General features: G+C 39.5%; 1 protein-coding gene across 2 annotated transcripts; it reads right to left on the bottom strand.

The window, feature by feature from the left end:
• Positions 1-2,017: 2,017 nt before the first annotated feature.
• On the bottom strand, positions 2,018-4,672 carry LOC119008784. Of its 2 annotated transcripts, none has more exons than XM_037079456.1 (3): positions 4,107-4,672; positions 3,465-4,076; positions 2,018-3,319 (listed from the first exon to the last, which is right to left on the bottom strand). In XM_037079456.1, exons 2-3 carry the CDS (start codon positions 3,744-3,746, stop codon positions 2,666-2,668), a joined length of 936 nt encoding a protein of 311 aa, XP_036935351.1. In that variant the 5' UTR covers positions 3,747-4,076; positions 4,107-4,672; the 3' UTR covers positions 2,018-2,665. The 2 variants fall into 2 exon arrangements, with proteins under 2 accessions (XP_036935351.1, XP_036935350.1); XM_037079455.1 differs by having other exon boundaries at positions 3,465-4,094; positions 4,125-4,672.
• Positions 4,673-14,620: the final 9,948 nt, after the last annotated feature.

Genomic DNA, 14,620 nt, shown 5'->3' with positions numbered 1-14,620 from the left:
TGGAAGGAGACAAGAGGAAGAGGCACTAAATATTCAAATCATCTATTCAAATATTCAAAATCGAACATGGCGACGATGGCATTAATTATCATAAGTAACAGCTATCTGGAATTAAACAACTGATTAGAGGTGTCAGTTGTTGAAGTGAGAACTGGTGTGTAAAGTGGAAACAGTTTGCCATTAACAGTCAAAGAACAAGAGGTGAAACCTATTCAGGTATCAGGGTACTCCTTTTTAAACATTCAGAGGAGTCTTAAAAGCATGAGGTGCAGTAACTCATGTCTGGTGGTATTTTACATTTCACATTTCACATTCTCTCAAACTGCAATATCCTATACAATATTCTCACAAAGATCTCTGCTCTCAAGTTCATTTAGCTGCACAGTCCTACCAGAATGATATGAAGTAAACAAATAAGCAGACAGATATGCCACATGAACAGCATATTTTGTTCATCCGTATTACTTAAACAGGGTGTGTTGAGTCACACAGCAGGTTGTCACACCGCTGGTTGTTTTTTACAAACAAACCAAGACAAAAAATAAATAAATGAATAAAAGTCAACCCATTAACACCAGAGAACCAGAGATTTTCGTAGCCCTGGTTGTCTGTTGGACAACAAGATGGAAGTGTTTTCTGCTGTCCTCCTATTCCAACCACCAAGGTGCCTTGGTTGTCCCAGTGTACAACCAGAGGGAGAGATGGATTGCAACTGGCTGCTGGAGACAATCCATGACTTCTTCTTGATGTTGTCACCTCACAATTTACATTGATTCCCACTCAAAAAGCAGCTGAGATGGTGGAGTAACAGCTACTACAGGACAGCACTCGGTGTTACAATCACGAAGTTTTGCTGACGAGAGCTGAATTTTATACACTTGGTGTAGAATGGGCATAAATTACACTTCTCAGGCTGCACTAGAAGCTCTCTTTGGTGTTATTTCTTGGTAAAGTGTTGGTGTGGAGTTGTGGAGCGTTTATTCTAGAATGATGGACTCCCTGAGAGGCTGTTTAGTGAGTCTGATCCATCTGCATCAGAGTTTAGGTTTTGATTCGTCATCAGATCAGCCGTGTGTTATCAGTAGTTGAATGCAGTGTCACCTTTTTGAAACATTCTCTTGGAAGAGCAGCCGAAGGTAAGTTTGATAAAGGAAGACGTCGAAATTTCTGTAGCTAATGGTGTCTGTTATGCCCCAGTCTAGGGGGCCTAGGGCAGAACATGAAAAAGCCTCATCTTCCCCAAATCCCAGGTAGCCACAAACAATGATTTTGTTGAATACTAAGAAAAATGATTTATTTACAAAGATAGTTGAAATGACAAAAATATATAATGATGATGCATCACAGCATGGTATAAAATCTACTCCCCAGAGGTTGTCAGACTGCAAAACTCTGCGAAACATTACAGACTAATGTGCAACAAACACTGAGTATTTATTTTATATATCATGTTTTTTTATGCTGAATGCCATTTCTAACTTTTGTAAATTATTTCTATGTTGTTTTTATATTGTCTGCTGCTTTTATGGGACCTTGAGTACTAAATTACATTCATTTTATGTACTCTCATGTCCTGGAATGGCAAAAATTAAACCTTGAATCTGCTGAGAAACGCTGGTTTTAATAGATATAATTCAAATACATGTTTTGAACCAGTCGGAACATCTACAGGAAGAACAATGTGCAAAACAAAATAAACATGAGCTCTAAATAAATTAAACTAAAAGGCATTGCCCACAAAACACAAGTTGATACAAAAAACAAAACTTAATCAGTTCATGCTGTTGACAAATCGTGAATATTTTGAAGAATTATGTGCAAATCGAAATAACTGTCATGCTAGCTTACAGAAAAACAATTAGATGCTATTTTCTTTTGACTGTAAGGCCCCTGTTCCTGATAAAATCACGGATATTTTGAGGATGTCTATCTTTCAATGCTGGGTGCGCAGCGATCTTACAGTGTTTACACTCCAATTTAGTTGCTAGGTCTCCATTTGCAATATGCGTTATTACAGTTTTTTTCAGTCGCTAACAAGCACTCACCCATACTTCTGATACTTTTTCTAAACTCTTAACACAGACTCACACCTACAAAGCACAATTGGCCAAATGGATAATTTTCTTCTCAAAAACACATATTGTTAAATATATACTAACTCTTCATTTCAAAATAGAACACACCTTTCTCTGTACAAACTAACTTTACCAAAACACTGGAAATCTGACCCACAATGACATTATGTTGTCAAAGAATAACACTTGTTTTCACTTCAGAAGGTACATGCAGTCAGTCAAAGTACACCAGGCTTCAAAACACTGGCTATTGTTGATATTACTGCATAGACTTGTGTTTGTTTCAGTTTTACAGATATTTGCATGTAAAACATGCAATACAACATTTCTACACTAAATTTCCTGGTTGGGAACTGTATGTAAAAGCATTCCACTAAAAACCAAATCATTTTTTTATTCATTTACTGTTTACTACAAGAGGTACAGTAGATATAGGTACTGTTTACAGTGGGATAGAACAGAACACTTTTACAGTACTGCTTACAGTAAAGTGAACAAAATATCCATGAAACACAAAAGAACATTCTGAAAAAGAAAAAAAATGCAAAAAGCTCAAAATAATAAAAGCACAACATTTCTAAAGTAATTATCTAATCTCTGCGGTCTTCAGGGTTAGGCCACATGTTTTCATCAACATCGCATCTGATATTATCCAAGGCAATGCACCTGGGATAAAAGCGTTTAGTATGACGGATCCACCCTTGGCAGTTATCAGCTGTGATTTCCCTGCAGCCAGCATCCATGGCTTCAAGGAGGGACATCTGGTCATGTGGCTGATGGTCATAAACCTTCCACCTCCAAGCAGAAAAGAACTCCTCTATGGGGTTGAGGAAAGGTGAATAGGGTGGAAGGAACAGACGCACTAGTCTTGGGTGGGCTTCAAACCATGCTGTAATTGCTTGGGAATGATGGAATGCCACATTGTCCCAGATGATCACAAAGGTCCTCATGTTTTCACCTTCTTGATTCTGCTGTGGGATGAGGTGATGGTGGAGATCATCAAGAAAGGCAAGGAGGCGCTCTGTATTGTAGGGTCCAACCTGACATCTGTGAAGCAGCAATCCTGCGTTTGAAATCGCCGCACACATTGTTATGTTTGCCCCTCTCTGTCCTGGCACATCAGCTGTGGCCCTTTGTCCAATAACATTTCGTCCACGACGACGCCTTTTGGCCAGATTGAATCCCACCTCATCAAGGTAGATGAACTCATGAGGTGCCTGGTTGGCCTCCAATTCCATAACTCTCTGAAACAAAGTTTCAAATGCAAATCATGTCATTACTGTACACCATACTATGCTGTAACCAATTACAGTGCTGTACTGTCTAGGTTACCTGCTTGCAAAGTGCAAAGCTTTTAGAATTGAAGATTGAATTGAATATTCACTATACCTGGATGTATTGTTGCCGTAGCTCTTTGACTCTTTCACTATTCCTCTCAAAGGGAACAGTGTAGAGCTGCTTCATCCGCACTCTGTGTTTGGATAATGTCCGTGCAGTTGTTGTGAGGCTGATACTGTCAACATTTTCAAACATGTCATTGTCTTCTACAATCCGAGTTTGCAGTTCATGGAGTTTTATTGCATTATTTGCAACTACCATTTCCACAATGGCAAGCTCTTGATCATTATTGAGGAGCTTTCCTCTTCCCCCAGAGGGAGGAAGACGTTGCATCCTTTAGAGGGACAAAAAATTCTATGTTAGCGTTTCTGTATGGCCTTACTGTATTGACATGTCAAGTGAGAATACAAATAATCCATGTAAAATGCAATACATACCTGTTGGTTTGTCGAAAAATGCGTACAATGGAGGCAACTGTTGACCGCCTCACATTGGGCTGCACTCTTTCACCAGCCTCTCTTAGTGAAAGACCATGGTTGATGACATGGTCAATGATAGTGGCACGAATTTCATCACTGACTACCGTTCTTGTAGCCCTTGGAATGCCACCACCACGCATTCTTATACCCCTACCTTGCCCTCTCCTTGGGCCTGCTCCTACACCTGCCCCCCTCACTACACCTCTCACTGCACCTGCCCCCCTCACTACACCTCTCACTACACCTGCACCTCTCCTTCGTACTCTTCCTCGTCCAGACATTACAATGTTTTTCTTTTTACTGCTTCCAAGAGAAATCACTCCTCAAAGTCCTCCTTTTATAGTTATCAATGCAGCTGAAATCATTGGAATCAGCTGTAGTTGGCCCAATTTACCCCACATAAATCAGCTGTGTGTCAATTATTCAATTGCTAGTTCATTATCAGCTGAGATATATTGTTTTTGAACTTATATCAGTGCAGAAGTAGAGGATTTTATACTGTATCTAAGGTTTGGAGTATTGTTTTTGCTATTGTGGCATGTTGTGTGTTAACATTTGTAAATAATACAAAAACAATCCATAATTTTGTTGGGAGGTATCGCGTGTCTCTTAAGAAAATGTAAGCATTGTGGAAATGTGTTCACTGACTGCATATTGTGTGAAAACGACATGAAATGTGTGAATGGTATGGCCACAGAAGTCCGATGCTGTGCTAATTGTGTTTAGAGCTTCGAAAATGTGTTAACTGATTGGACAAACGCTTGTTAGTCACTGAAAAAAACTGTAAGTGTCTCATCACAGCACTAATTTCCAAATTAATATAATTACATGTTAAGATTATGACAATAGCGGTTTAGTTTCAATTTTCTTGAAAACCTTTGAGCCACTGAAATATAGGTTAATTATATCATACACAAAAGTCACATTTATTGATTGTTGAATTAAAATCAGTATGAAATCAGATTATGATGACACTGGGGCAGGGGCATCAACACTATAATGGTTGCCCATTGGCCTAAGAGGTGTGCAAGAGTCCCTGGCAAAGATAAACCTGCTGTTCAAAAACCACTTAAGTCCTACCTTTGGAGCTGATGACAGCACTCTCAGTCACACACAGTTTTTTCTGTCCTGGAAAAGCAAGAAAGTCTTTGATGGTGAAGTGTATTTTATACACACACACAAAAAAAATACTATTGGTGTATAAGCTGTAACTTGAACTTGATCCTTAAATGATGTGTAGAGGGTTAGGGTTAGGGGTTAGAGACTAAAATATTTGAAGCAGTGTCAATAGCAACCCAGCTGATAGTCACCTATGACGCAACTTGTGAAGTCAATGGTGCCTGGTTTTGGAATATTGAAATGCATGTAATGGAGTCACTGCCTCGTAGCTGGTCTGAGGTGGTTACATCAGTTACAAGTTCTCAGTTGGTCAGCAGTTTAGGACTGAAGGAGGGGGACCAGTAACACTAGAAATGTATCTTTACCTTTAAAACAATATGATCACATTTAAGATTCTTTCCTCTATGACACTGAAAATGCAGTGCTTACTTACATTACGAGGTCAAAAACCTCTGAGTTACCTCAACCCAATTTCTGGATAACCCCTCTGAACCATCACTACCATTTAAAAGAAATTATCAAAAAAATGTCGTCTTATTCAGGGTCGATACCATTCTTTTTCTTTTCCCTAAAACAAACACAACTTCTAAATTGTCTTTTTAACAATTATGAAGACTGATTCATTACTAGCAACATATTTATGTAAAAGTTGATTCTGTTCCAAACCCCAAAGTGACAAGTAATGATAAACCCATTGAAAACTTATACTCTAATACTACAATATGGATCTGTATGACCAGCAGAGGCAAGTTTATCTAACAACATTGAACATAAAGTGAGTATTTTAAAGTCCCTCTGTCACTGGCAGCACCATGTCTGCTTCATCCCCTGCTGGAACACATGCAGCACAGTAGTATTGCCGGTGATATAGCAAGAAGAATTTATGGCTTTCCCACACATTACCAGAGGAGGTGTTAGGCTCTTCAGACATCTTCATCTCTTGATTTTTTAGTGAAAAGAATTTAAAAAAGCCCTTCAGCATCTTCAGTTTGAGGATAAGTGATCAGAGCACTACTTTGGTAGTCGCCATAATGTGTGTGGTCTAGGTGTGTCTGTTTTCTTATGTGTGCATTGATATATTACTTGACTAAGTGTAGAACTACACCATGGACTTTACCATGATGGCACCATTTAGATCATTGTTAGGTGTATTTATCATGGTGATTCTGAACCTTGCTGTCTTTGTGGTAATATTAATCTTTAGCATCTCCACCTGCTGCTCACCTTCATCCAGTTCTAGGTCTAATTCATCTGAAGAAAAGCATGATTGATGCAAAAAATGAATATTGTTGTTGCTCGTTTGTACTCCTTTCTTTTTTTGTATAATTTACCACCAGTATGGCATGTTTACTTTATACTTTATACTTTATACACTATCAAAATTTTAAGACCAGTTGAAAAATTGCAAGAATTTACATTTTGCACTGTTGGATCTTAAAAAAGTAGAGTTTCAAAATGTAAAAAGAAGAAATGGGAGTGACACAAAAAAAAAATGAGTGAGCAATTTATTGAAAACAACAATTAAACTGAAATAGGCTGTTCATCAGCTGATCAAAAGTTTAAGTCCACAGCCTTTAAAAGCCAAAATCTGCACAAAAATGTGGATTCAATGTCATTTTCTGCCAGGCATTCACACTGTCATGACGTTCTGATGGCAAAAGCCAAAAAGCTTTCTCTCTTCGAACGTGGTCGGATTGTTGAGCTGCATAAGCAAGGCCTCTCGCAATGCGTCATCGCTGCTAAGGTTGGATGCAGTAAGACAGTCATTTTGAATTTGTTAAAAGATCCTGAGGGTTATGGAACAAAAAAGTCAAGTGGTAGACCCCCCCAAAAAATGAGCCGGAGGATCCGATTGGCTGTCCTCCAAGACACGGGACGATCCTCGTCCCAAATTAAGGCCATTACTGGTGCCAACTGCAGCCCAATAACCATCAGATGGCACCTGTGAGAGAAGGGCTTTAAGAACAAAAAACATCTTCAAAGGCCTCGTCTCCTTCAACGCCACAAAATTGCCCATTTGGACTTTGCAAGAGAGCACCAAACATGGGACATGGAAAGGTGGAAGAAAGTTTTATTCTCTGATGAGAAAAAAATTAACTTTGATGGTCCTGATGGCGCCCTGCGATGGACTGGCGACCTGTCCAGGGTGTCCCCTGCCTTCGCCCTAAGTCAGCTGGGATAGGCTCCAGCCCCCCCGCGACCCTGCAGAGGATTAAGCGGCGTACATAGAATATGTACAGATGATGGATGGATGGATGGATGGTCCTGATGGCTTCCAACGTTACTGACATGATAAGGAGATCCCACTTGAGATGTTTTCTACACAGCACAGTGGAGGGGGCGGCATCATGATCTGGGGTGCTTTTTCCTTCAGTGGAACAATGGAGCTTCAGGTTGTGCAGGGACGTCAAACAGCGGCTGGCTATGTGGTGATGTTGCAGAGGGCATCCCTCATGACTGAGGGCCCTCCTCTGTGTGGTAACGACTGGGTTTTTCAACAGGACAACGCTGCAGTTCACAATGTCCATCTGACAAAGGACTTCTTCCAGAGGAATAACGTCACTCTTTTGGACCATCCTGCATGTTCCCCTGATCTAAATCCAACTGAGAACATTTGGGGATGGAAGGCAAGGGAAGTTTACAAAAATGGACATCAGTTCCAGATGGTGGATGCCGTCCGTGAAGCCATCTTCACTTGGAGCAACGTTCCCACTAGCCTCCTGGAAACACTCACATCAAACATACCGAAACAAATTTTGATCAACAAGTGATCAACAAGAACGGTGGAGCTACTCATTACTGAGTCCTTTTTTTTAAACTTGTGTTTCTATTTTAGGCGGGGTTCAAAGTTTTGGGGGTTTTTTTTGAGCTATGGTCTTAAACTTTTGATCAGCTGATGAACAATCTATTTCAGTTTGTTGTTTTCAATAAATTGCTTACTCATTTTTTTGTGTCACTCCCATTTCTTCTTTTTGCATTTTGAAACTCTGCTTAGAACCTTTTTAAGACCCAACAGTGCAAAATGTATATTCTTACAATTTTTCAACTGGTCTTAAAATTTTGATCAGGAGTGTATATTCTAGGTCTATATTTAGATCTTCCCAATTCAGAAAATGACCAAAATACTGCATACAACTACTGTGTTTTTTTTTTTAGTTTCGCTAATTTGTTGTAGAATTTATACTGTCCCTGTAATAAATTTGCTTTATTTGTAATAATTTTGTTATCACCACATATCTTCAACCTCAATCTCATCAAGAGACTTTCCTTGGAATTTCCCAGAGTACCTTTCTACATTGCAAGTAGAAGCTTAGAGATTTTTGCCACTTCTATAGACGATAAAAGTCTCTGTGGACTCATGTATCATGGCCCAAAAAGTTGGCAAGTTGGTCCAGCTCATTATTCTTTAGGTTGAGGATTTGGGACAATGCTGCAATGTGCTTGCAAAGATGTGCAGACCTCAGATTTTCTGGATTCTTTGCACCACACATCCATGCAAATAGTCTCATGCAGTCCTGTCCTCTGTGCTAGCTTGTGTAGGAGCACTGAGGCCGTCTAAATAGGAAGGGATTATCCTTATGCACATTACATGTCTCTCTCTTCTCTGAAAGAGGCGTTGCTGCACCAACAACCTCAGGGTTTAATAAAACAGCAACTTTCCTCCCTCTTTTGCCCATAATTTCCACCCTGCTTAAGTGCCTGGCTAGCATTTTTTCAAACGGTGACAGGCTAGCAGCTAGGTCACCATGAAGCTCAGTTTGGTCTCTTTTCTTGAGGGATTCAAGTGTAATTTTTGAGAATTCTCATGCACGTCGTCTATTAAAGAGGATTATTTGAGCAAGTGTCACCCTAGCAAGTTCTGCATAGGCCTGAGGAGACTGATGCTCTTTCAGGTTTTCAATGGCGCCAGCCAATTTCTCCTCCAGGTACCTGTGCAAAAGTTGAACATCCTCTGTGAATGGCATGGTGGATAGTCTATTGAACTTTGACCTGCTTAAAGTAGCAAGTGCAGTGTGTGAGACTTGTCCTGCCCATTCTTTTGTGCAGAGTTTTGTGAATCATTCCGCTGCTTTGATTAAAATTTCATTTTCTGCTGAGATGGCCCTGCAGAGAATATCATCACAGATCTTCTTGAATGAGTGTCCTAATTTCAGGGCAAGACTTGGTGTGGAATACGAGTGCTTCTCTTCATCATAGCCAGCAACTGTTTTAACAGCTCCAATGATTTTGTAAAAATTGTTTGGTTTTACAGCATCTTCAAAGCTAAATATAGAATATTTCTGTCTTAGGGTCAATAAAAGTCTGCCCATTTCTTGAGCCTTTGTTATGATGTACGCAAATTTTGTTTCATCACTCCCATGCTTGTTGTAGGGAGACTGGACCAGCTGCAGTATGAGGAAGTCATTCCGTACTACAGATGATATCTCACCTTGCCTCATCTTTCAAAGACCTTCCACACTCCAGTGGAAATTGCTTGGGAGCAGTTTGACTCTGCAATATTGGCCAAAGCTAAGACTTTACTCTTAACACTGGCGTCTTTGATGGGCATCTTTGTGAGTGGTGCCACAGTTCTTTACGGACAAACATACCTTTACAGTATGTACAGTGCACATACATTTTGGTATCCAGAGATTTTTGATGGTCCCTGTCTTCTTTTTACTTTAAGTGTTCCACCTTGATTTCTCATAACCTCTTGATTATATTCATAATTACCTTTGTTCTGCAACTTCTCAAGCAACCTTTTTTTCACTTGTACTTGTACTTCACTATGTAGATAAGCAAACTTCTATCACATATATCAATTACAGCCATGGTCATTCAAAGACATAAGAGAGGATGGATGTAGACAACTTAAGTGATTTATCCTAACTGCCCTTCTGGGGTTTCCTTTTACAGACCACAAATTTCCCAGATATGAACGATTGAAACTAACAAAAACAAAAAAGAACCAGGGAGCGCACCACTTCTGACACTCAAGACATTCCATTAAAAAAAAAAAGAAAAGAAAAAGGGGGGGCAGGTTCACGCAAAGCACAAGTGCATGAATTTCATAGACAACTTCGATCCATTCATCAATGGTGGGAGGTTCTAGTTTTTACCATTTCCTTGTTACAGATTTTTTACTGGCCGCCAATAGTATAGCCAGCGTTTTTTTTTTGTCTTTGACGTTCCATGTTTCACACAATATATTGCCCAAGTACATGGTTTCACATTTAAATGGAATGTTTACATTTAATACATTTTTGATATGATTGTGGATCTCTTCCCAGTAAGGTCTTATTGCCTGGCAGTCCCAAAAAATATGGAAATGGTTGGCTACATTAGATCAACAAAATCTCCAACAAGCATCTCCGCTGCCTTGATAGCATTTCTGGATGGGTGTGATAAAATATCTTGCAATATTTTTCCAGCAGAATTCCCGCCATGTGTTTGACCCAGTTGAGAACCATTGTAGCTGGTATATTTTCTCCCAGCTCTCTTGTGTGATCATTACCCCTGCTTCCTTTACCCATTTCTTCTTTATGTTTTCTGTATTCCCTTGTTTAGATAATTGTATGGCATTATATAATTTAGAGATCATTTTGTTGCTCGATCTGGGCTTAGTTAATGATAAAAATACCTCCATAAACCCTGACTCCCCACTTCCTAACACCTCTTTAAGATTTTTGTTAAAATGATGTCTCACTTGTAGGTACCTAAAAAAAAAATCATCTCTTCCCAGACCATGGTCCCTATGTAGGGCTTCAAAGCTCTTAAATGCCCCTTTGTGGACAAATGAATAATAGGTAGATAAGCCTTTCGTGATCCAAATCTTAAACCTGCCATTTGTACTTTGCCTTTCTCTTTTGCACTTCGTTTAACTGTTTTATTTTGCTACTTTGTTTTGATGTTTTGTTGCTACTTTGCCTTGTTGGTTTTGTTTGCTACTTTGCCTTTTGTCCCATTTTGTCTGTTTTTGCATTTCGGCTTTTGTTAATAAAAGCTCGCCTTTTGTTTCTCTTTATCCTTGCCTCCCATGTGTAACTGCGTTTGGGTCCTCCTTCCCTTTCCTTAGTTTTCCCCTTTGAACCCCAACCTGACAAACAAGCAGACTAAGGGTCTCAGCTGGGCTGCATGGTAGTGTTCCTGTAAGCAGGGGAGACCCATTCTGCCCTTTTCTTTTCTTAATTGCAACATTTTAAATCTAATTCTGGCCCTTTTCCCTTGCCACAAATACCTAGCTATTAATCTGTCCCATTCTAAGAACTGCTTAGATGGTATTTTGACTGGCAAACATTGAAAGAAATATAGCATCTGTGGAAGAATATTCATCCTGATCGACTCTATCCAGGAGCTCAAACCTAAAAAGGGAATGACATTCCATCTGTGTAAATCAGACTTTATCTTTGAATTTAATGGGCCGTAATTGATACCATACAGTCTTGAGAGGTCCCTAGGTAGTGAAACACCCAAATACTTAATAGATTCAGTATGCCAATTCCACTTGTACCTACTCTTAATTAAAGATGGAGGGTCATAATTAAATGTTAGCACTTGAGTTTTGTTAATATTAATTTTGTAACATTAGACATTAGACCAAATTCATCCAGCAATTTCATCAGTTTTGGAAGTGTCTGTGTAGGCTGTGTAATGCTCATCAATAAGTCATCAGCAAATAAGGACAGTTTTTGGTCCCCAGATGTCATTGTTACCCCCTTTATCTCTGAGCTCTGCCTAATCAATTGACTCATGGGTTCAATAAACAAGGCGAAGAGGAGCGGCAACACACGACACCCTTGTCTCGTTCCTCTTTCCAGAGTGAATGAATTAGTTAAATCTCCATTGATTTTGATTCTAGCCGTTGGTTTGCTGTATAGTGTTGCAAATGTGGCTATTATACTTGTATGGAAGTCAAATTTTGAAAGTACTTTATATAAAAATGACCATCTCACTGAGTCGAAATGCTTTCTCTGCATCCAAACTTAAAATCAGTGTCTCCAGTCTTTGTTCTGTGATGTGTTTCATAACGTGCAGTGTTTTTTCTGATGTTATCTTGGGTCTGTCTTTGTCTTTATCAATCTGGTTGTCATTGCTTGTCTGTGGTTGGGAATATAGTGATTTATAGTATTTTTGGAAGCACTGTCGGATTTTCTCTGGACAAGTTTCGTTTTGTCGATTTCGTTTGTTGCATCAATGATTTTCCACATATCTCATAGTATTGTTGCTTTGTAAAAAACCCCTTTTTTTTAACCCTTTTTATTTCCTGAATATTTATTTAATCTATTTATTTTTTCAATTTTATAATCTTACTTTTGTTGTCATCTTTGGGAGACTTTGCTTGTTCTTTCTGTAGTCTCGTCAAGTCCTCTTCTAATTTTTGGAGTTTTTGTTCTCTAATTTTCTTATCATATGAGGAGATGGCTATTATTTTGCCCCTAATCACCACTTTTAATGCATACCAGAAAATGGGTGGGGTCATTTCTTCATTATCGTTATTATCCAAATACAATTTAATTTCATTTTTCAGTTTATCTTTAATAACTGGGTTGTTCAGGGTGTTTGTCTCCAGAGAGTGGATTTCTTATTATTATTCAGATGGACTGACATATAGATGGGACCATGATCTGAAATAGTACTGGGTCCGATTTCACAGTTATCCATCCTAAAAAGATCTCCTTTAAGCATAAAAAAGTAATGCTTGAGTAGACATTGTGCGCGGATGCGTAATGTGAGTAATTTCAGCTCATCGGGTTTATCTCTCTCCACACATCCAAAATCCCAGCTTCACGCATCCAAGTATTTAATCTTCTGCTGATGTTTTTTGTGTCAGATTTCCCATTTGATGAGACAATTTTCGGATTTAATCTGATATTAAAATCTCCGCCACATATTAAATCCCTTGACTTTTTTTTGTCATTAAATCAACTACATGTTTATAGAAGGACCACTGCCTGGAGGGACATTCACGTTAAGGATACTTATCACTATACCTTCTATTTTGCCTATAACCATAACAAATCTGCCTTCCTTATCCTTATGTTCTGATATATGTTCATAAAGTACAGCACTGGATATAAGAGTCGCCACTCCTCCCCGCCTCCCCAAACCATGGGAAGAAAAGTAAACATGTTTAAATCCTGATTTATTCAATTTAGCATGTTCAGAGTCATTGAGGTGTGACTCCTGTAGGAAAGCTACAGCTACTAGCTTTCTTTAATTTTGATACTTAACTGGATTGAGTATTCCATTTATATTAAATGATGCTATTTTTAAAGACCTGTTTTGCATCTACGTGATTCCCCCCTCCATCTCACTCAAAAACCTGATGCGCTTCCCCCTCCATGCGAGAACTGACAAGGAATGAACAACTAACGTATTAATAAACATTAAACTGAACACAAATTGTCCGTGTGACTCCCGATGTAGGGGTCTGTTTGTCTGACCCTGTTGAGCCTTCCAAAGTGGCTTGAAGGGAAAAGTCTCCTTCTTCAGTCCAGAGGGAGAGGTCCTTACCTGCAACAGTTGCATGATGAAAAAAAAAGGGAAAAAGAAAAATCAAGTGAAACTAGCCCCGAACAAACCAGTCTTTTCAATAGTGGATCTCCACCACTAATTACAGCCATAGGTCAGTACAAAAGATTTCACAATTAACTCCGCCATCCTCGAGCTGTGGATTAGGTCCTTTAGGTCCCAGAGGGGGCCGGTGATGATCTCCTGAAGGGTCGAAGCTTCTCCTTGTAACTTGAATCCCGCCCGGCTGTGCCCTTCGTTGCTCGTCTGTCGATCCCTCCAGCACCCCAGATCCTTATGTTCTCGCATCTGGAGCGGTTTTCCAGATCCAGCAACTTGTCCTCCAGCTTGGTGTGCAGCTTTAGCATAACCGTGATGACTTCCTCTGTGTTTGGATCCTCTCTTCTGCTTTCCCAATTCGTCGTTCTGCCTCTTCCAGTCTCGTATTCACCTTTACAATGTCTTCTTTTATCGTCTCTAATTGTTCTTTATTTTCTTTTGAAACCCTCTTAGTTCGTGCAGAATCAGATCCATGTCAGCCATGTCAACGCACTGCACCGCCTTGTATGCTAGCTTAAACCTGTTAGATGCTAATTGTTGCTGCGTCCCGTCTTTCTCACCCACTCGTCTTCGGACGAATTTTACTGCTCAAAGTAGTGATATGGCTCTTCTCCCCTTTCGCTACGCATCTGCAAAATGATTTACTTGTTTTGTTTGGGGAGATTTCTCTAATTGCTCTGGTTGAACCAGGAGCTCTCTTGCTATGCGGCCATCTTAACGGTGTTCCAACCGGAAGTCCCTTTTTCATGTTTTTAAGGTGACGAGCTATTTTAGATTGCGTTTTTTTGCATATATATAACATAGAAGAACCTTCTCGTGCTGCTGAGATTGCAGTAGATGAAGACTCAGCTGTTTCTGCTGAAAGTATCTGGGTATTGGTTGTAGTGGTGATGTAGGTGGATTCATCATCAGAACAGGGTTGAACAGATACAGGATCATCTTCACCATCTTGATCTGAGCTGGACCCATGACAGCTTTCAGGTACGTAATCATCAGATGAGCCACCACTAATTTTGGAGTCAAAAACATGTTCATCCGGTGCATGATTTGTTCCATGAT

Source organism: Acanthopagrus latus, chromosome 19, assembly GCF_904848185.1.
Source record: "Acanthopagrus latus isolate v.2019 chromosome 19, fAcaLat1.1, whole genome shotgun sequence".
In the NCBI taxonomy this organism is placed as follows: domain Eukaryota; kingdom Metazoa; phylum Chordata; class Actinopteri; order Spariformes; family Sparidae; genus Acanthopagrus; species Acanthopagrus latus.
Note: the sequence above shows the minus strand (reverse complement) of the source record. Positions and strands in the feature narration are given on the sequence as shown.